The 22,451-nt window shown below is 32.6% G+C and overlaps 1 protein-coding gene and 1 long non-coding RNA gene across 6 annotated transcripts in view; one reads left to right on the top strand and one right to left on the bottom strand.

The window, feature by feature from the left end:
• The window catches only part of LOC132744962 (contactin-4-like), a 40,042-nt gene extending 21,668 nt beyond the window's left edge, over window positions 1-18,374 (bottom strand). For 2 of the 5 annotated variants that reach the window (XM_060733773.1, XM_060733774.1), the window contains exons 1-10: window positions 18,139-18,209; window positions 15,090-15,170; window positions 13,223-13,343; window positions 12,101-12,285; window positions 6,165-6,304; window positions 5,411-5,471; window positions 4,410-4,535; window positions 2,263-2,371; window positions 1,227-1,405; window positions 752-889 (exon numbers count right to left, since the gene is read on the bottom strand). In XM_060733773.1, the coding sequence (XP_060589756.1) occupies window positions 752-889; window positions 1,227-1,405; window positions 2,263-2,371; window positions 4,410-4,535; window positions 5,411-5,471; window positions 6,165-6,304; window positions 12,101-12,285; window positions 13,223-13,343; window positions 15,090-15,162 (1,132 nt within the window). In that variant the 5' untranslated portion in view covers window positions 15,163-15,170; window positions 18,139-18,209. Of the gene's footprint in view, window positions 1-751; window positions 890-1,226; window positions 1,406-2,262; window positions 2,372-4,409; window positions 4,536-5,410; window positions 5,472-6,164; window positions 6,305-12,100; window positions 12,286-13,222; window positions 13,344-15,089; window positions 15,171-15,530; window positions 15,605-18,138 lie in introns of those variants that run through there. The other 3 variants (XM_060733771.1, XM_060733770.1, XM_060733772.1) reach the window with 3 other exon arrangements.
• A 78-nt stretch (window positions 18,375-18,452) lies between these two features.
• LOC132744963 (uncharacterized) lies at window positions 18,453-21,408 on the top strand. Its single transcript, XR_009627772.1, has 3 exons — window positions 18,453-18,604; window positions 19,850-20,368; window positions 21,288-21,408. It is a non-coding gene; the product is annotated as an uncharacterized LOC132744963 (long non-coding RNA).
• The last annotated feature ends 1,043 nt before the right edge of the window (window positions 21,409-22,451 follow it).

Below are 22,451 nucleotides of genomic sequence, written 5' to 3'. Positions count from 1 at the left end.
ATTTTTGTAGCTAACTGGAACCATTTTTAACAAGACATGCTCTGTACCAAAATGTTCAAAACAGCCGGCATAAATTGGCATAAATGGTGGCGACCAACAGAGAAATCCAAGATGGCGCCCAAGATGGCCGCCAAATTCATGAAAATTACCACTCACTTATCACTATTACTTTATTTTAGGCAGTAAGAACAGATGCCTTTGTTCTTTTTTTTCATTCTTGTATCGAATGTGTGTCATAAATGCAGTTTTAGTAACTACTTTGATGTTAAAATGTTGTGTTTAGTAAAAAAACAGATAAAATGTCACGAAAATGGTTTAAAAAAAAACTAACATTTTAAAGATGTCACGCTCATGTTCCCATGTTTTTCGTGCAGTTCACATATAAATAAATATAAATTGTTTTGTATTGACTTATACTACAGGAAACAAATTTTATCATAAGTAAAATGTGTCTGAGTGTTTTCATATTATTTTATTTGTTTTTAAAACAATGTGTATTTCTGAGTGAGTGGGGTAAAATAACAAATTTACCTTCATCACATATCAATTGTAAGCAACTTAACATTTATTTACTTTATTAAACGGCTTTATTAAATCTATTATATACATATAACAAATGTTAGTAGTTGTGGAATAGATTAGGCAATAATTGTAAATATGCTTAATTTCAAGGGATTATTTACCCTTTATAACAAACCCTCAGCCACAAGACGGTAGGGGCTGCTTAAGGGACAAATAATACATATCTTACCTATAAGAGGTTCAGCATTAATAAACCAGACAGGGGGGTCACTGTATGAATTATGCGATGATGCCTTGCAACTGAATACAGCGTCATTTCCCATGGGCAATAACTTTTTTTCTGGGCTACTTACAAATCTTGGAGGTGCTGAATACAATCAAATATGAAAATATAAGTATTTGAATAAAAAGACGAAAGACTCATCTTGTTTGCTTTTGAAATGGGGTAATTATTATGATACTCTTTTATAATTTCTAACAAAAATTATTGAAATATTGTTTGCTCTTGAAAGTAATATAATTTTAAAATTTACATCTGTTTGATTGAAAACATATTTTACAAACCCAAACCTCACGTAATACTTTCAAAAATGACAGAGCCACGGCCACGAGTAAAAAATATCATAGTCTTAGTTCATGAGTGAAATAACTATATCTTACACTGACAAAAAAATGTGTCAATTGAGCAAACTGTAATGACTTACAAACTATCTTCAGGTTAACTCTTCCATAAACTGGACTACTACTTCCGAGCCTAGCCTCACACATGTATTCTCCCTCCTGATTCTGTTTGTCATCAGGTATCAAAACATTTTCTAACTTGTGTTTGTATCCTTCTCCTACTTTTATGCCATTTCTTAACCAAATTATCTTCAGTTTATCTCTACAAAATCAAAAGAAAAGTATATTTTTTGTGTGTTTTCCCCTTTGAAATTAAAACATACCTTACATATCAGACTTGTCTTTTCTGAAGTTCTGAAGGATGCTAAAAATGTTGTAAGGTTTACGCTTATAAATTACATCATTGTGCTGACTTTATGGACAAATCGCATTCTTATGTTATGAATTTGTAAATTCATACCCTTCTATGATAAAATAGTGTTATATAAATAAAGGTACATGTACAATTTTTTATTATTTTTTTAATTCAATTTTGGATGTGAAAGAAAAGAAAAAGGAGCACATACTAGGCTGTCGTACGGTTGTATGGATGTAGATTTTTTAAACTTAATGGCTAAATACCTGATATATTTATTATAGAAGGTAGTTTGACATTCTTGTATCAAGAAAGCAAGACAAGAAAATGGGATCAAGCAGTACAAGTAGTATGCAAGCTATTGTATGGGATTGAATTGATGAAATGGCAGTAGTGGGTAACATTATCACAAACAATAAACGAAGTCAAACATTGCAGTACGCCAGTCAAGGCGAGCCTTTGAATGGGACGGATGGGTTGATGAATGGCAGAAGTGGCTAACATGATTACAAACAATAAAAGAAATCGAACATTGAAGTTGCAAATCAGGGGGTCTTTGAATGGGATGGGTTGATGAATGGAAGAACTGGGTAGCAATATCGCAAACAGAACAGTAAAGTTAGTTGGGTCAGTCAGAGCAAGTAGTTCTAGTATGCAAGTAATTCATGCCTTAAGCAGATCACAAACAAAAAACAGGTTGTAGGACGGTGACGTTGGGGGTGATAACAGGCCAAGTAGAGTGTGGTATACCACAAATAACATACCCTTTGCTAGAATAATATGTAAATATACACATAAGTTCAGCGTCTTCACCGGCAAACACCTGTACATCTTCATGATACTTCAACTCTGGAAGACGGTCACCCAGAATACCTGTAAAACATTTAGCATTACGAGGGGTGTTAAAATATGAATGCTACTTTGCCAATATCTCGCTTTTAACAACGTTTTACACGAACTATGTACATGTATCGCATAGATGGTTGTGTAAGCTCTCTGATACAATACATGTGTAAATAAGTTCAGTCTAGCTTTGACAATGATTCTATTAACGTTATCTAAAGCTAAAACGGTGGGGAAAATGTCTCCCTTCACTGACAAATATGGTCCTATATCAAGAACCGCTGTATTCTTGGTATACAGGCCAAAGACATATTCAATTAAATATGTCGTGTTTATGGGAACAATGATTTACCTGCCACACGGTGGTGTAAGAAATTTAAACGTTGTGTGGATTCAGTAAGAGATGCACAACATGCACGCCGTCCGAAAACTGCAACTTCGTCAAAAAAGGTTAACAAAGTTAAGGATTTGATTGTTGATGATGCAAGATTTACAACTTGTTATATAGCTAAATGCGTTTGTATCTCTGTAGGAGCCGCTCATACAATTCTCAGACGTGCTTTAAAAAATGAGCAGGATAAGTGGCAGATGTATACCATATCTCCTTTCAAAAGAGCAAAATTTTGCTCGAGTAAGAATCTACAAACAATTGTTGAAACAGTTCGAACTTTCGCAAATATCATCACTACCGATGAGACGTGGGTTCACTTTTATGAGCCCAAGCGAAAAATACATAGCAAAATATGGGCAACCAAAGGAAGTCAAAGACCTTACGAAACACACCATGAGCGTGAAAATGGTCATGTATGTATTTTTCTCTTCCAATCAAGGGTCTGCTATTCAAATTGCCATACCAAAGGGTAAATCTGTAAATGCATAGTTTTACAATGGCAAGGTCCTTCATAACTTAAAGAAATATTTCAAAAACGGTCGACCAGCAACTGGTCTTCGTGTTGTCAGGTTGTTGCATGACAATGCTTTTACACAAAGCGTCCAATTGAACGAGAATATCTGAAACAGGAAAGAGTTTTCGAGTTTCCCCACTCTCCTTTTCACCAGATCTTGTTCCTTGTGACATTTTTTCTATTTCCGAGGGTCAAATAACACCTTGCTGAAAGAAAATATCAAACGCGAAAATATCTCGATTCAGCTATTTTCCAGTGTTTGAAAATTGTCTGTATACCTCGAAAAGGTTATGAAAACGCATTTAAAATTCGATTAAAAGACTAAAACTTGGTACATCAAATGGTGGTTAGTATTTTGCATAATTTAGGTAATTATTTTGGCACTGTTTGTTAAGCACTTCTGAAAATTGACTCAGTTGCATTCATATTTGAATACCCCTCGTATGCAATAAATACTTAAATTAAATCAAACATAATTAAATGAGATCTCTCAGGATGCTATTCTGTACAAAAAAAAAACAAATGGACAAAATTTAAGTATTTCCAAATATCCATAAATCCATCATAACATAAGGTAAAGTTTTAAAGATGATTTTGTTTCCCCACCAATGGCACATGTCAATTTGGATTGGGAAGGTAAAATATCATTTTTTATTTACAGATGTTTTTATTAAACAGAAGTATCATTTTTTTTAAAGTTCAGAATCAGATTCAAAATTAAATCAACATCTTAAATCCCATTTTGTATTACAATGTACACAATATGAAAGAGATTTAAATAAAGGTGAACATTAACATTAGTTGCTGGGTCGTATGGGGGTTGCGTTCATTGAACGCTGCCTTTCCTTGTTGATCTTGTTTATCATATTTTAGCAGACAGACTGCTTCCATGTTTACAAATAAGTTTTTTTTTTCTTTGGTAATAAAAGTTTTATTGTTGGTTAGTAGTGATTTTTGTGGGAAAGTAACAGGAGGGGAAACAAGTAATATTTTATTAAAGATCATACTCATTTTTGTAGGGTTTTATATCGCACAAACACAGTAAGTAAGTCATATTTACAGCTATATTTATGGAGGAGGACTTCAGGTGCTATCAATTATATATCAAAAACTTTTAATTACCATCACATTTAATAAATATTGTACCAAAAACATTTAGTTACCATTATTCACAGTAAGTCGGATTGTCTCTGTATTACTAACTTCTATGAGTAAAACATTGTTGAAAGTAGAACATACGTATATGTAACCATTGTCTGACTTCTCAGCCCATAGAAAATGAAGATTTCCTGAAATATGAAACAATTATTTTTTAGATATTTTTTGTTTGTTTCAATATTAACGGTTACTTAAAATCGAAATGCCTCTGAGCACCTCAGGATGAGCAAAATCAAATCCATCAAAAAATAAAGTTAAGAAAAATATATTTATATCTTATGAATGACCAGGCTGGCGTGGCTCTAAATCACAGGCGCCAGACACATTATCAATAAACTGTGTCTAGCGCCTGTATTCTAAACTGTTTTTAACATCTCATCAACTATAGTCACAACAAAGAAAGGTTTGGAACAAAAATCTGGAGCCATGCTAGAAAAAATAGCTTTGTCAGTCATTTCCTGATTTTGTTCAATTGTGAATGATACAAACGTCATCAGATCAAAGGCGGCAAACCATTTTTAGATTAATGTTATACTTTATATAAATTTAAGTTTACATGATTAAGTGCTGTTGAAATTTCATTGTGAGCACGGTAACCACGACACTGTAATGTTCATACGAATACTTTCTAGCTTTACTGGTTGTTTGGAAGATTACAGATGCCACTCAATACATTAATGCAAGCATGAGATAGCACCTGAGTAGACTAATAAGCTGTTTGGATAGCTTCTTCTCATGAAAGAATTCAAGTTCCAAGGTAGGATCAAACCCTTTAGTGAGGGGCAAGTGGTCTGAAATCAACTATCTCATCAACTTATACAGTGTCATATATCTGAAGGAAAATGAAATTAAAATATCTAATTAAAACTGTGGTTTCTATTATAACTGTCAAAACTGACAGTCCAATCCATTTAAGTAAGTAAAATATAAGCCATTTGAAACTTAGCATCTCAACTGACAAGTTTCTTTCTATTTATAACAATAAGCTGATGAAAATATACCCTACCTTTCTTATCAATAGCAAATCTTTCCGATATTATCACTGGGTTTGCTTCCAATCGTCCATTCTGAAAAACATCATAGTTGAGAGATTATTTTGAGTTTACCTTTTTTGGGGGATGGGGTAAAAATTTAAGTAACATGAACATAAAAAAGGTCCTTAGGTAACTTTCGAGCATTATTGTAAAGCTCATATAGAACTTTCTAGCTTACTTGTAAAGGTCGTTAAATATCTTTGGACTTTCCAGCTTTACTGTAAAGCTCATAAATATTTGGGCTTTCTAGCTTTACTGACAGTCTCATCAAATTTTGGGCTTTCTAGAATGTAGGAAGAAAAGCACAGGTTATATATGGCATGAACAGACACAATATTGAACCAACAACCCTCAATAAACTTACGAGACTTCATCATAAAATAAAAGACTCTTTTTAATGGGACAAACCCGACATTTCGACATATAGGTTCGCAACTTATCAAGAATATACATCTAGAATCTCGTATTGGACATACATTCCAACATTTAAGAGTTATTTATGAACTTACTTCATACTAATCTAATCCGTAAAGTTACTTTGTGTACAATGATATGGGAACAGAGGACTGGTATTATTAAAGTTGTAAATACAACTTTCATGAGGAAGTTTTTGTTAGTTTCACTTTCACTCTCACAAAATTTGCTTTCTATAAAATTCCTTTTTTGCGATTTGTTTTCAATTTGTCAACAAATATTTTAACCAAATAAAAATAACTTCTTGATTACCCTTATAAATCCTTTCTTCCAGCTAAACAGCCACTGGGGAACACTATAGGGAACATCTTTACATTCTAACTTGAAGTATTTTGAAACATCCGCCTCTAAATCTGTTGTCGACACCCCTGTTCCTTTGAACGTATTTGCGACTGAACAAAAATACAAATTTAATTTAACAACATATAAATTAAAATATGATAGAAGTACAAATAAGCATTTTAAAATTCGACCGCGATGTGTTTAATTTTCATACATGAAACTATCGTGCAGACCCTCTGGCTTTAAAGATGAATAAAAACATCACACGTGATCCTCCATTGTCTTCGTCATGGCTGAGCCAACACCTATGACCACTTGTTTGCTGTTCGCGGTGTTTGAGAGAGGAAATAACTTGCAAGTATGTAAAGAAAAAATTAATCTGAACAAGGGACTTAAATATGTTCAAATCCATGACGAAAGTAAAATACTCTTGCCCAGATATTGAAATGAAGGGCATAAATAAGTATTTTAGAGTTCAAGCAATATATTGGATATGAGGGCTGATCTAGGTCTGCGCTGGCATCGCATTATACTACATTAGGTAGTAAGAACAGAAGTTGTTCATTTTTTGTTTCTTAACGATGAATCCTTTTGATAATGCAGTAGAATTTACTGAATTTGGAAGTAGGTCAATCAGTCAAAATATAGGTCAAGTTTTATAGCAATCTTTTCTTTACCTTAATCTGAATACAGGGTCAAAATTTCATAACTTTACTAAGGGTGTTCCAAAAATAATGTCATTTGCCTTTCTGTTCCTTTCATCAATTGAAATTTTTCTTGCCCTCAAAATACACCGTTTGAGTCTCTCCATTCAACTTTCAAAGTAGAGTTCATACTCTTTAATGGGGACACTCATTAGGTACTGATAAACAGCAGACCCAAGGGCATTTCTCGACTTGTATCTTTTTCTAGACAGTTGGAAATTGAGTTTGAAAACATGAAAAAGTCACAAGGGGCCGAGTCTGGTTAATATGGAGGATGCGGCAGGACAATAACTTTTCTGCTACCGAAACATCGGTCACAAGCCTAGCCTTATGAGCAGGGCATTATCATGCAAAAGCCGGAGGTACTTGATTTCTGTTCTTGGGCGGCAGCATTTGTAGTAGGACTTTAAATTTTTCAGAACAAAATGTTTGTACAACTTTGCTGTTACCGTTCTGCCTTTTGGTACCAGAATTTGCATTACTGTTCCCTTATTATCAAAGAAAATCACATACTAAAGTTTCTTAACAGTGCGTTAGTGCTTGGCAATACTCTGGTGTTTTGCATTTTAGCGGTTCAAATTTTATTTGAACATTTCCGCTTTGGCTCAAAATAGTTAACCTATGTCTCAACACAAGTAACGAAATTGTTGAAAGCCTTTTTGTTATATTTGGGATACATTTTGAGAAGCGTTTTAGCATTTGCAACACGTGTTCTCTTTTGTTCGTCTGTTACCAAATGGGTTATCCATCTTGCATTTAATTTCCGAAGTTGTAGATGTTTCTTTAAAATACCATTAACTCGCGATAAAGAAAAGTAAAGAAAATAAAGAAAATGTTAGACAACCGTGCTAAATCCCTCACAGTGTATCGGGTATCTTTGTTCAGCATATCCTGATTTTTTTCTATGATGTTTTTCGTCGTTGTTCTTGCAGGACGACCTTGTCGAGTATTATCTTTGACTCTTAAATTTAGCAACCCACCTACAAATAGATCTGTGAGACATTTTACCCTCCCCATAAATGTCGCACACCTCTCGGTGAATATCTACAGGCTTTATGACCATTCGGAACTGCCTCGGCTATTCTCTATAATAACCTCGGAAACAATACGGATTGAAAGTAGTTCTACCACGTGGTTTCAGATGTAAACAGAAACAGAGATAATGTAAAACGAATGTATATATTTGACCTCTAATGTCTGTTCCGGTACTCTTTTGCTTGAAAATATGTCTGACAACAATTTGTAATTTGAATGTGCCCACTAATGTTCAATTTTAAACAAATCCGACGAAATGTCAACAGGTTGTTTTTTTTTTTACTTTCGGTTTCTACAACTATAATAATAAATATATAAATAAAGTTTCCTTTTAAAAGGAAAGGCTTGCACAGTTGTGCCTTCATCCCAACATATTTAGTTGTTTTTATTTTTGTAAAAACGAATATTTTTGTCAAAACGATTTGAAATCTATTCTCTATTGTATAAAACTAATAAAGAAAATAATCAATCGTAAAATCATCCAACCCCGCTGTGTAAAATCTATACGCTTAAATGCTTTTCCTGCTCGTGCAATCGACAAATGGAATGACCTGGACGAAACGATAGTTTGTAGCAATAGTGTTAACTCATTCAAATGTAAATTTGATAAAGCATGGCAGAATCAAAGGCATGACCTGGAAGATATATATTCCTAGACGCGTACTTTTCCGCGTGATTTTTTCAACCGGAAGCGGAACACCAAATGTAAACATAAGATCGAGGGAGTCAACAAGCACAGAAGTGCTTACAATACTCCAAGGAAACAGTAAACAGTAATACAAACGTGGAGATCTATCTATCATACTGAAAGGAAACAAGTGTGCACATTTCATTTCCACTTCGTTACGTGGTACCAATTAATAAGCATGTTCACACCTATAGATCATCACGTGGTAAGGTTAATGATATGCATGGACTATTTTTAGATTACCTCACCAAGTTCAGTAGATCTAAATATAACTCGATCATGCACTAATATTCTGTGTGAATTGAACCACCCTTTGAAGACGGAATACTACTACAGTCAACATCCTCTATTGTATAAAACCTGGGACATAAGATATTATCTTATGTCCCAGATAAAACTAATACAGACAAAAAACAATTATAAAAGAAACTAACTTTTGCGTCTTGAAAAAGAATTGAAACGGAACAATTTCGTTTATAATTTATTACGGTTTAAATCAATAAATCAAGTAAAAATACGAATCCTATTTATATAAACAAACTGGATTACCGAAGTAACTAAAATAGCTTAGATTTCCGTAATATTACTTCGTTTGATTCCGCCAGCATTCGGAACTGCCTCGGCTATTATCTATAATATTAATTAGTCCTTATCCGAAGACTGACGGAAAGGGCCGAGTAAGTTGCGATTGATTCTGCGTAATGACGGAATCGCCCGAATTGTCACGATTGCAATCGGAACTACATCGGCTATTATCGTTAATCGAAGAGTGACGAAAAAGGCCGAAAAGTTGCGATTGGCACGATTGCAGCTGGTTTCCCGTTCAATCATGCACTTACAAATGTAAGCAGAAAAACACCTAAGCGGGACAAGTTTTCCATATGAAATGGCCAATAATATATTGTTTGCTTTTGCACCTATGAATTCACTTATTTTAGGTGGATTTTTACTACATATATTGTAAATAAACTTGTCAACAACTCCCAGCATTAAATTACTATTTGTTAACATGTTTAGTTTCTTAGCGTAAGTTAAACCGAAATACCGCATTCGTTCTGTGTATTCATACTATTGTGTTCGAGGTCCTTATCCGAAGACTGACGGAAAGGGCCGAGTAGTTGCGATTGGCTTTATGACGAGTAATGTCCGACCTTTTTATATAAGCCCTCATTTCAAGCACATCTTTATATAGCTCTTCTACCATTCATTTCATGTATAGTGTAATGAATACGCTTTAAAGCATGTACAATGTATCAATGTCAGTGAAATTTTGAACAATAATTTCGCCTATGTATTGCTTCAGTGATTATTCGATCGGTCCGAAGTGGTTTATAATACAGGTCACATGATATTCACGAGAAAATGCACAAATGACATCATTTTTTGAACACCGCTCGTATCTAAAAATAGTAGGTCACTAGGTAAAAATATATACATGTATCTATTGATATCAGAGTTCAATTCTACATCTGGAACCATGATTATGGTTCAAATTTTATAGCTGTATGTCAAATGACAAATATTTTTTTACTATACTATATACATATAAGTAAAACACATGACCTCCAGGCAAGGGCTTATTTTGACCCAAGCCTATATAATTTATACAATCTTTGTAGAGGTCCACCAGACAATTCCTTTTGCAAAATATCAAAACTCTAAGTCTTGCGGTTCTTGAGAAGAATTGTTTTTGAATTTCTATATATACTTCCTTTTGGTTGACATGACAACCAGATTTCTGCATGTAATCAAAATAAAACAACTTTGGAAATTCACCATTACCATGTAACTTGGCACAAATCTCAACCAATTATATTATTGCATAAATGTATTTTGTGAGGAAAGATAAATACATGTAATAATGAATTTGCAGCAGCTGTTTAGCAAAATAATATAAACTTCACTAATAATATATAATGAATCATTATCAGAAACAAGACGCTTTCATGAATTTAAAAAACATTTCATTAGTTTAAATATGCTATTTATTCAATTTTCTAACAAAAAATAAAGATGAAAACGTAAGTATTTTGAAAGCAAAGAAAATGCAACTTTACGGGAGATGCCCTCCCGTGCATTATTTTAGGAATGGGCACCCTAGTTAAACCACAATGTTTCATATCTGGCTAAACAGATTCCTCACATGAAACAATCCAAACTTTTTGGCGAGATTCGAACCTACAGCTCTGAGATGCAAGTGGTTTGAATTCAACAACCTTAACCACTCAGCATTGGATGCCCCTTGTACTCAGACATAACAAACTTATGATAAAACTGTTACTTGAATATGGCATTGAACTTGAAATGACATTGATCATTCTGGTCAAGCTATTGAATTTCTTTACATTATCATGATAACTTTGATGTTATTGCAGTTTAATTCATACTTTTTACCACAAATATGATATGTTGAGTCATCATTTAAATAAGGCCGGGACCCTAAAATGATCTTGAATGTCATAGTCAAGTTGTTTAAAGCTCCGTGTCTCCACATGGGCTAAATATTTCAAGAAAATCAAACTTAAGAAATAATATTAAGATTTTAAGAAGAAAAGTTATAAGAATAATTTACATGTTATGTGCATTAAATGACTGATTTTTCAGTATGTATCGCCAATTTTTGCATTATTTCGACCTCTTTGATAAATGATGAAGATTTTAAGGGCAAATTTGAAGTGCAGTTTGCAATGTGCAAATTACTTCCATGATCACTCTACAATATTTTACACTTAAATACATGTAACGGTTTAGAACTGTTAACTTATTAAAGGAGATAGCGTGTAAGCGGCCGGATAGCTCAATAATAATTTTTAGTGCCACCATACTGTATTCGAGGGTCTCGGGCTCGAGTTTCAGTCAGGCTGCACTTTTTATTACCATGTGATGTTAGGCCGTGGCGGTATAAAGCTCGAAGTCCAATTTTATATTGTTCTCTGTACCCATTTCGAAATTAGAAAACAAATTGCAATATCACAGGGAAGTATGGCACGGTTCAGAACTGTTCACTATTGAGGTGAGATAGTGTGTAAGCGGACGGATAGCTCAGTCGGTAGAGTCACTGTGCATTATTCTGTCGGATCCTGTTCGAGTAACAGTCAGGCTGTACATTTTTCTCACCCTATGTCATACACATTAAATTTTTGAAAGTTACTGATGAAAAATCAAACCTTGTACATAATTTTCATATGACCATGCTCTAAATTAAATATGACTAAATAATGAAGTTGATTCATACTAGGTAAATGGACAATACACGTTGAACAACTAAAACATGAGCTTAAAGACATGAATGCAAATATAACGGAACTGACTTAAATTGAGATTACTATTTTATCTATTCATACTTAAAAAAAAGTTTTTAAAAAAAAACAATATTTATGACAATGCATGAATTAGAACTTTGTATTTTATTGAAAATCACAATTCATCATGCAGTAAGCAAATAAAAACCTTGTGTTAACGTCAGCAAATATACCAACCTACAGCTATGATTTTAAGGATAGGTGTCATAGCGGTACCATATTTATTTGAGGCAAAGCATTGATAATCTCCCGTATGTAATTCACCAAATAGAGGCCCCGTTGTAAGAGTTCCGGTATCCTTGTCAAATGTGACTACTCTATCATCCGAGACAATTTCTGTCCCATTTACAGTCCAATAATATCTACAACAGAAAGCAAAACATAAAAAGATGTGCATAATATATATACATGTACTCATTCCATGCTCCAAATTTTAGTACTATTTTTTTTTGCCTTCCACAGCATCAAGAATTCTTGTCTACGAGGAACAAAATATGTTTTTTAATGCCCAATATGCCATAGAATTGTTTTTAATTTATTTATAACTTATTTTTTTAGCTTTTAACTCTTGGTTTTAAAACAGTTAATCAGTTTACTTGAACCACCTTTCTGTTGATCTATTGCAATAAGTAGTTATAGTGATTCAATATACTATATAGAAGTTAAAATACTACTTTGTTTACATTTTGCTACTTTAATAACAAATAATTTCACCTGTAGCTCTACTTTCTTCAGAGACAAGCATGTAACGTGCTCTTTAACCATTTTTCAAAGGTTTTAAAATTACTTTTTGTGATTTTTTTTAATAAATATGAATGTATTCATGTCCTAGGCATAATGTGCTTATGAGCAAAAACCAAAGCCAAAATTCCAAATTTTAAGCAAGAGGTTGTTAAATGTCTTTAATATAAACAAGGTATTGTCAAATTTCTTAATTTTGAACAAACCATTTCAAAATTCCAGATTTTAAGCAAGATGTTGCAAAATTTCCTAATTTGACCATGATGTCGAATTTCCGAATCCTGGTGATATGGGGTTATCTTCCCAAAACACTGTTAGAATACAAGCTTCCGATAGGACAATATTCTCCAATATACTCAGTGCTTGATAGTAAATCAAAAGCCTAAGTAATGTAGAATTTTCTAAACTTAACAGAACTCCATTTTTCTGTTATTATTAGAGTTATGAGCCTTGGACATTGACATATTATGTTCTCTAGCAAGAGTGTTTGAAGTTTCCAAAACGCAGCATAATAACAGAATTTTTCATTTACAGTTAGATGGACAAAACTATACTTACTTTGCCTGAGGTTTTGCTGTAGCCTGGCATTCAAATGTATTAGGACTTGCCTTTCTTACATACACTTTTGTCTGAGACCATTTATTTCCTTGTGGTACAGAAATCTGGGGCGGATGTCCTTCTACAAATGTAAAAAAGACAAGATCAGCCTATACAAAAAAGTGTATTTTGTTATTGCTCTGTAACTGAATTGACATGTCATCATTGTTTGTTAAATAACAGTACTTTGTATCTGGTATATCAAATATTGTTTATACAAGCTATAAAAAATTATATGTCAAAGTTTGCGTGAAAAGAAAATCTGGAAATTTTTAACATGTATTCTTCAATATTAGCAATTCTTTAATGTTTAGCTTTAGAAATGCTTCACTATATTAAAAACACTAAGGAAATGTATTTTTACAATTTATAATTCAGTCTGGGGGTGGGAAATAGTTTTAACTTTGGGGATATGGCTCATTACTTCTGAAAGATCTAACAAGATAGAAAATATCCCTATAAATAATATAAGTAAGCAGTAGTCTGCAGTATTATCTCTTGGTCATTATGCATGCCAGTGCAGTAAGAGTTTTGTTCTTTAAATCGCTAATAAGCAGTTTCAAAATCAAAGTGGATTAAGGGATATAAAACAAATCCAAATAATAAGAACTCATGTAATTCATGGTATATGAGTTTTGCACGAGTAAATAGATTATGACGATACATAAGATGTATGATGGGTATTCGTCAGATGCCCTAAATTTCATCCCTGAGTCAACATCATTAATGTTTATGTCACATAGTCTTGTCAAATGTTCGTTAAGAAAGAAAACAATTGGATATTTTAAGTAAATTTGATACATATATATGTCGATTTATTTTTCAACATAGAAAGCTTGAATTATTAAAAGTTAGAAGCAACAATCTAGCACTGTAAAAATGCTTAGGGTTACGAATCATGGCCACCCGTGGATATATTATTTATTCACTCTAACATGATATTGAATATTGTCAATTTTCCAGAAAGCCCTTGAAACAAAAAAACTAATTCAATTTTCAATCGATTCAAAATAAAAAAGATTTGGTCCAGAAAGCACTTAATATGCATGTAAGAGAGAGTGACTCTGTGGCCTGCACTCTGCATTCTGCACCAAATATTTTTTGTACTTGAAAGCACGTTTTAAAAACTTGAGCCTCTGTTTTGTTGAAAAATTTCATCGAGTGCATTCCTTCATGAAGTAAAATTGTATGACTGTTTCTTTCACTATCCGAGTGTTTTTTTTTTGTGTTTTTTTTTCATCATAGCCGCACTGTCAATAGACCAATGCCATTTGATTTTCAAGTACCTGCTTTGTTTTATTTTTTTCATTTGATTATTGTAGTTTATCCATGACATCTAAATGAATTCAAATGAATCTCTCTTAATGAACTTCAAAGCTTATTAATGAGAATGATTGATAATAAATGTTAGGCACAAATGACTTATTCAGAAAGACCAGGACTTTTCCTAGACATTTTAGGAAAAAGTACCTAACCCAGAGTGGGATATTTTGCGTCATGAAATTGCTTAATTTGAGAAAAAATGGTACTTATTGAAACTACCTTATGACACTGGCATGAAATTTGTCAGTTTTGATATCAGGAATTTCAGTTTGACAGGAATTTTTTATAAGATTGGGTAAAAAATAAGCATACCGGTATTTGCCATTTGGAATGGGTCTGATAATCTGACCCATGTTGAAACTGGGAAAAGGAATGTCTAAACCCCTTTCTAAGCTTGAATCTTGCAAATCTAAGTTGGACTCTTAAAAATTTGATGTGATTGGTCATTGACCCTTGCGTTTCAAAGTCTTTCGAAACATCCTATGTACCATAATAATTTACTTACCTCGCGCCTTCACTTGCGCTATACACACTAGACAGCAAACAGCAAAAAGTATCTTCATTTTCAATTCTCCCATGAACAATGCTGAAATTGCAAAATCAGTTCTTTATACAATATGTATTTGTCTCCTAGAATTTCTAACAACTATTAACATTTGAGGAAACCACTATGAAATGAACAACTAAGAATATAAAAAAGGAAGACCATATCCTCACTCTGTATTTCATTCACTAGTTGTATTGATGGGTAATTGGTAGGTTAGGTATGGTTTGGAACAGAGAAGGAAGCTTTACAGGCGAAGGAAGACCTTTGGTGCCCCTCCATGCATTTATTTATGACAGACACAAACGGGCACGTGAGTAGATCCACCAACGTTCTGTAAGCTAGCTAGGTAACTTCCTTATATAAACGAATGCAGGGTAGAATACAAATATTTGAACTCACAGCGGTGTATGGGGAAAGTGGTTTGAAGTCAATAACCTTAAACACTCGACCACAGACGTCAAGACAGCAGACAAGGTATTATTATCCTAACGGGTACTATAAGGAACTGAAAAAATGATAACATAAGTAAGATATTTACCTTTCAGGACACATGTATGCAAAATTTAAACAAACTTTACAGTACGGAAATTTTGGCCACTTTTCTGAATTTAATTTTGGATTTTAAAAGGGTCCTTTTTCAGAAATAAGGAACTTTTAAATAATCGACAATATCATCCTAATGAAAAATGTTTTCACATTAATTTGTGATCAAAAACAAAATGTAACATTCAGCTAATAATCCATATAAGCAAAATGATTGATTCTACTCAAATTTTTTGAAATATGTATAAAAATGTTACCATACCCCACCCATTTTAACAAGTGTTCCACCTTGGTGCCAAATCTTTTTTAAAAAAATCCCTAAAATTTACTTAAATGAGTGCCTGTTATCGAAGGTTCCCTAAATTTTCTGAAAAGTATAATGGTTGATCTTGTAAAATATTAAATACTTGTATCGTCTAGTTTTGATTTTGTTGAACTTTGAAAATATCAGGTAGCACACTTGTCATTAGATTTAGCATTATTTAGCCAATTAAATGATTAAGAATAAACATTTATTCTTCCAAAAAGGCATATGGGAGATTCAAAATTAAAGAAAAATAAGAAGAAAAGGTTGACCCTTATGGGGATTGAACCCAAGTCCCTAAGTTTCAATGTATTTAACATTGGAAAACTCTTCAAAGCGGAGGTAATGCTTAGGATGTTCATACCTTAATGGCAGTCCTGATGTTTTTGTTCTTGTTTGTTTATACAACAAATGTATTCTGTTTATTCACTAAATATTAAATCATTTACAAAGACATAGAAAACAAGCTCAGAAATCTGATATTTAAGCAGCCTTCAGGGACTTGGAGATATTTCAATTGATGACCTAGCAGATTAAAACAAACCTTTCAAATAGATCAATCAATCAATGCAACAAGCAAACCTTTATAACAATTAGCCAATACTAAATACTGTTCTTGTTTTGACCAATATATTCTGTTGGATGCTATAGACATATCTACCAGACAGGTATATTATATCACTTTTAAACATTTAAAACTTCAAATTTTGCAAAATTTTTTGAGGTTATCAATACATAAACAATTCACTAAATTGAATTCTTATGACTTTAACCACATATTTTATAAAAAAAGTATTAATTTGCACTTAAAATCTGTAAGTTATTTTTATTATATTGTACAGAATTAAGGCTCCTTTTTGAGTAGTGGAGGTCTATATTTACACGGTTAAGTTTAAAGTATGACACAATTTTGAGAATTTTAGTCAATGGGAATACAAAAGAAACACTACCCTGCGTAATCTTCCACATTCTTCTTGTCATGCATGCATTTAAGCATGACTGCAAATAATTATGATCTTGCTTACAATCTATGATAGAATCTATTTTTACACAATGTAACATTACGGTGTTCCGTTTGGACACGTTTGGACAATCGTGACATTTTATTTATTCTGTACCCGCGATGCACGATGGTACGATGGTGAAAACGCGATGGCACGATGGTACGATGGTGAAAACACGATGGTACGATGGTGAAATCACGATGGTACGATGGTGAAATCGCGATAGCGCGATAGTACGATGGTGAAAACGCGATGTTACATCGCGTTTTCACCATCGTACCATCGTGATTTCACCATCGTACCATCGCGTTTTCACCATCGTACCATCGCACCATCGCGCCATCGTGTTTTCACCATCGTGCCATCGCGTTTTCACCATCGTACCATCGCACTTTCACCATCGTACCATCGTGATTTCACCATCGTACCATCGCGTTTTCACCATCGTACCATCGTGCATCGCGGGTACAGAATACAGAAAACGCGATGGCACAATGGTACGATGGTGAAAACACGATGGTACGATGGTGAAAACGCGATGGTACGATGGTGAAATCGCGAAGGTACGATGGTGAAATCGCGATGGTATGATGGTGAAAGCGCGATGGCACGATGGTGAAAACACGACAGCGCGATGGTACGATGGTGAAAACACGATGGTACGATGGTGAAATCACGATGGTACGATGGTGAAAACGCGATGTAACATCGTGTTTTCACCATCGTACTATCGCGCCATCGCGATTTCATCATCGTACCATCGTGATTTCACCATCGTACCATCGTGTTTTCACCATCGTACCATCGTGCCATCGCGTTTTCACCATCGTACCATCGTGCATCGCGGGTACAGAATAAATAAAATGTCACGATTGTCCAAACGTGTCCAAACGGAACACCGTAAACATTCCGTACAGGAGTCGTAAAATCATACAACTACACTTTTTTAAACAGAATGTTATTTTTCTATTCACTGCAGTGCATCGTAAACAACATATATAAATAGGTTATACATTACATTATGTTATAAAGCGAGTATGAAACCATCTACCGGAAGAGTGACTTTAGTAATACGATGAAATAAATTTATGACATAAAACAGGTCTTACATGTGTTATATGTGTTGTTGCATTCAAATGAAAATCCCACAACTGACCTCAAAAGTTAGATCATTCTATTGAAATATCCCTATACTAACACAAGCAAAATGTTTTTCAACTCAAAGAATAAAACTTTAAAACAACCATATTATATAAATATATTACTCACATAGGAAGACAAATAATAACGGACATTTAATAACGCACTCCTCTAGATTTGCATATTGTGAATTATAACAGAGAAATAACAAAAAATTCCATATTTGGACATTAGGCGAAGATCCGTGTTTATCTGTTTACATGTTTCTAATTAACACTGAGTCAGTACGGAAACATGACTGTCAAACTTTCTGTGTGAAAACTTCATTATAATTGATGAACATTATTATATGTAACCAGGAAAGTAAATATTTCAGTAGACAGTAGGCAGTGGGACATGTACCGGAGGTACAATCACTGTCTGGACAAAGTGACAAAGTAACAAAGTTTTAAGAATTACTTAAAAGATATACCGGAACTGATGTGAGTTTGTTTTTTTTTTCTTCTCTTTTTCTTTTCTTTTAATCTTTACGATTTTTTTTATTCGTAATAAATAATATTTTTTATTTGTTATCAATGAAATAAAATACATCTATTTTTTTGAGAATATGGCTTTTTTCTTAATGACAAAGACAATTTTCAATTTATCTTTAAGTTTTCTAAAATGTGAACAATTTCCCTCCCAAATTTGGGTTTTGGGCCCAAATTAAAAATTTTGGGTTAAAAACGAATTAATATTTTCAAAAACAACAAATAAATATTTCGTAATTTATAAATTTTAATATTTGTATTAAAATTTAAAATTAAATTTTTCTTTTTTAAAGATCATGTTTTCTTTTTTTTTTGGGTTTTTTTATTTTAAAAATAAAAAATGGCTCAAATAAAAATTTTATCAATTTTGGGTAATTTCCCCAAAAAAGGCATTTTGTAAAAAATATTCCCCGGGAATTTTTGCTTTTCCCTTTGTTACAAAAAGGAAAGGGGAAATTTAAAAATTTTTCAAATTAGAGTCAAAGTAAATTTCCCTTTCAATAAAAATGAATGCATAAAATTTTTAATAATTACATAAAATTTTGGGGACAAATATTTCCCACAAACATTTTTTACATTTTTCTTGGGAATTTTTTAAAAAAATTTTTTTTTAGAAGTTTTTTAATTATTCCCCATATACCAAAAGGGTTTATAAATTTTTAAATTTTTAAAAATAAATGAAAACAACCTTTTTTAAAACAAATCCCAATTCAAACTGGGGTTTTTGGAATTCAAAAAATTTCCCCCCCGGGGGTTTTCCCCGTTTGGGGAAAAAACTTTTAAGGGTTTTTTTGGGGAAAATTTTAAAAATTAAAATAGGTAGGGGGCCCCAAAATTAAAAGGAAAGGGTAAAAATTTAAATTGCAAAAAATTGTTCATCGGGGAATGGGTGTTAAAACAATTTTTGAAAAATTTGTTTTATAAACAATTTGATTTTATGATATTCAATATCCATCGGGGACCAATTGTTTATGTATAAATTGGTTTTATTATTGGGGTAAATTGGGTTTGAAACCATCTTGGTTGGTAAGCCTTAATGGGAATTTTGCAGCCCTTCTTTGGGATATTTATCTGATAAAATTAAATGTAAATATGCATTGAATGCTAGAAAATCTACATTCCTTCCCTCTTAATATTACATGACTATAATATTTCTGAGGAAACAAAAAAACATTTTGCTCTTTAATCAAATTTAAGGTACTTGGCGAAGAAATTTCAAAAAGGTGCCATAATACAGTACAAATTCCATTCTAAAATATGCTTTATTTCACTTGGGAAAAGGTGTCAAAATCACAAGAGAAAATCTTCACTCAAGATAAGTATATTGCTGTTATGAAAACAATACTTAGTCTGTATCACAGTGTGTTTATTTAGAATATAACTCTAAAACATTTGCATAATGTATTTGTTTATTTAGCAAGAATTTTGTTTATACTTATATGCTCAAAGTAAGCTGCTAGCCTGGTTATGCCGCACAAAAGAACATCTTATAAAAATTTGTCACACCACATAGAAGAACATTAATAGATCCTGGTCACAACGCACAGAAGAACATTATGATAGAGCCTGGTCACACCACACAGAAGACATCAATATTGCCTCGTCGTGCCATGTTTATCAAGTAACGCCGGAATGTGAATAAAACGCACGATTCGTGCAATAAGTAACACAGAATTGTGCAATAAATAGCGGATACCTGACAGGATTTCCAACGCGGTCAGTAAAATTAGCCAATATATTTTCTATTTAACCAAACTGAAAAAGGAATAGCCACATACTGCGAAGACATTATACTTTATCCCTTATCAAGATTAATTTCACGAAATTGCTTACTTTTCAAAATCATTTGGGGAAAATGGGGGCTTGCCCAACCGGTTTAAAAGCGTGATTTTTTGACTTTTTTGTTGACCCCCCATATAAGTCCCAATAATGCAAAATTTTAACCGTAAAAGTTCGATTTTCGGTTTAGGCAAGTGAAATTTTTTCCCTGAATTTAAATTATAAACATGGGAAAAAATTTTTTGAAAAAAAAACTGATAAACATGTTTTTTAAAGGGTATTTTTTGGGTTAGTAACGCCAAAATGTACGTAAATTTAGTGCTTCGTTTGGGGCATTATCTTTTTTCGTTTTTCCCTTCGGGATAAAAAACTTAAGTTAAATCTGACTGTTTTGATTTTTGTGTGTGTGAGGGATTAAAAGCTTTGGGAAGGGGAAAAAAAATTTTTTTTTGGGATATTTTAACATTCTTTTTTAAGGGAAATGTTGTTAAATAAAAAGGGTACTTATTCATGTTTGTAAATTTGGGTAAAGGGGTTTTTCCCATAATCAGTTTTTTTTCTGCTAAAATAAATTTTTTAAAATATCTGGGGGCGTAAATTTTAAATTTTTGCCCCATTTTAAACCCCCTCAGGGAAATTTCTTGCCGGTGAACAACTTTTTTAATAAACTGTTATAGTTAAGAATACATGTTTTAACTTTCTATTTTTAGCGGGGATTAGATAAAAATTAAACAAAAAGGGTGGACAGTATGAAAGCATTCAAAATGTTCTCTTCTGGGCATTCACATAATTGCATGTTCCCCTACAACAATGAAAAGGAGCAAACATATAAAATATATTTTTATAATACATGTAGATTCTTCAACAACCTAAGTTTCCAGCCGTCAGTTTAGTCAACAGTTGTCAATCTGTACGCAGTATCAAGAATTCAAACACGAAATACTGACGAGAAAGGGAAGAGTTGTATCAAGGTATTTAAACAGACATTCTTTCAAGAATTGACCATAATATTATGGAAACAACATAAATTCACTGTAATTTTTTTTTTTTAATCAGATATAGTTCAAATTTTACGCTATTTTAGTCTTCACTTTCTTTATTATAGTTGAAACGGTGAATTATGACACATAAATTTAAGCAAATGCTATGTCTAGTTATTAATGTCTTTGCCAAGTGATTATAACAATAATACGAAGGCAATTTTATTTGTAAAAGAATTGAAATATTATATACAAATGAAAAATTATAGAAGAAACGCAAAACTATTTAGGTACTTGTTTTTTTAATCTCTTTTACATTAAAAACACAAGCTTATAATATAAATCTGTGACAGATTGAAATTATATTAATTTGCTCTGTAATGTTATCATGTATATGATGATGAATGTGTCATTTTATTAACACTAACACAGCATGGCAAAAAGTTTAAGATTATAGGGCTGATAAAAAGTTTTTTAAAGAATAGGGGGCAAAAAATTTGTTTTTAACTTAATTAGAATATACCTAATAAATAGGGTTTTCTTTACTTTTTAAAAACGGTTTTTTCCCCCCTTGGGCTAAAGTTAAGGGTACTATATGGGGTTTTGTTTTAAGGGGTGTTTAAAAAAAAATTTAATACTTCGATAGGTTTAACATATTTGTCAAACTATTTTTCATGTTTATCTTTAAATGAAAGTTATTCGTATTTTTGATAGAAATTTTAAAGATTATATTTCAACATTAATGTTACCTTAAAGCATATTTGTTATTTTAGATTTAAATTTTCACAGAGTGATAGAAAATATTTTGGTTTTTTTTTCTTTCAACGGAAAAGGGGGCAAGGCCATGTAGAGGGGGAAAATACGAAATGTAGAAGGAATTTGAGGAACATTTAAAAAAGGGGAAAGAAGTAGTTCATTATATAAAATTGTTATTACAATAAATTTATGGGTTTCAAATCAACAATCTCATAATTTAATAGGGGGAAAACAATATACATTTTTTTGCAGAGTGGAATTTTGGCTGAATTTCAGCACAAAAT

This window comes from Ruditapes philippinarum, unplaced genomic scaffold (genome assembly GCF_026571515.1).
Source record: "Ruditapes philippinarum isolate M1 unplaced genomic scaffold, ASM2657151v2 ctg614_1_1_1_1, whole genome shotgun sequence".
Lineage (NCBI taxonomy): Eukaryota > Metazoa > Mollusca > Bivalvia > Venerida > Veneridae > Ruditapes > Ruditapes philippinarum.
Note: the sequence above shows the minus strand (reverse complement) of the source record. Positions and strands in the feature narration are given on the sequence as shown.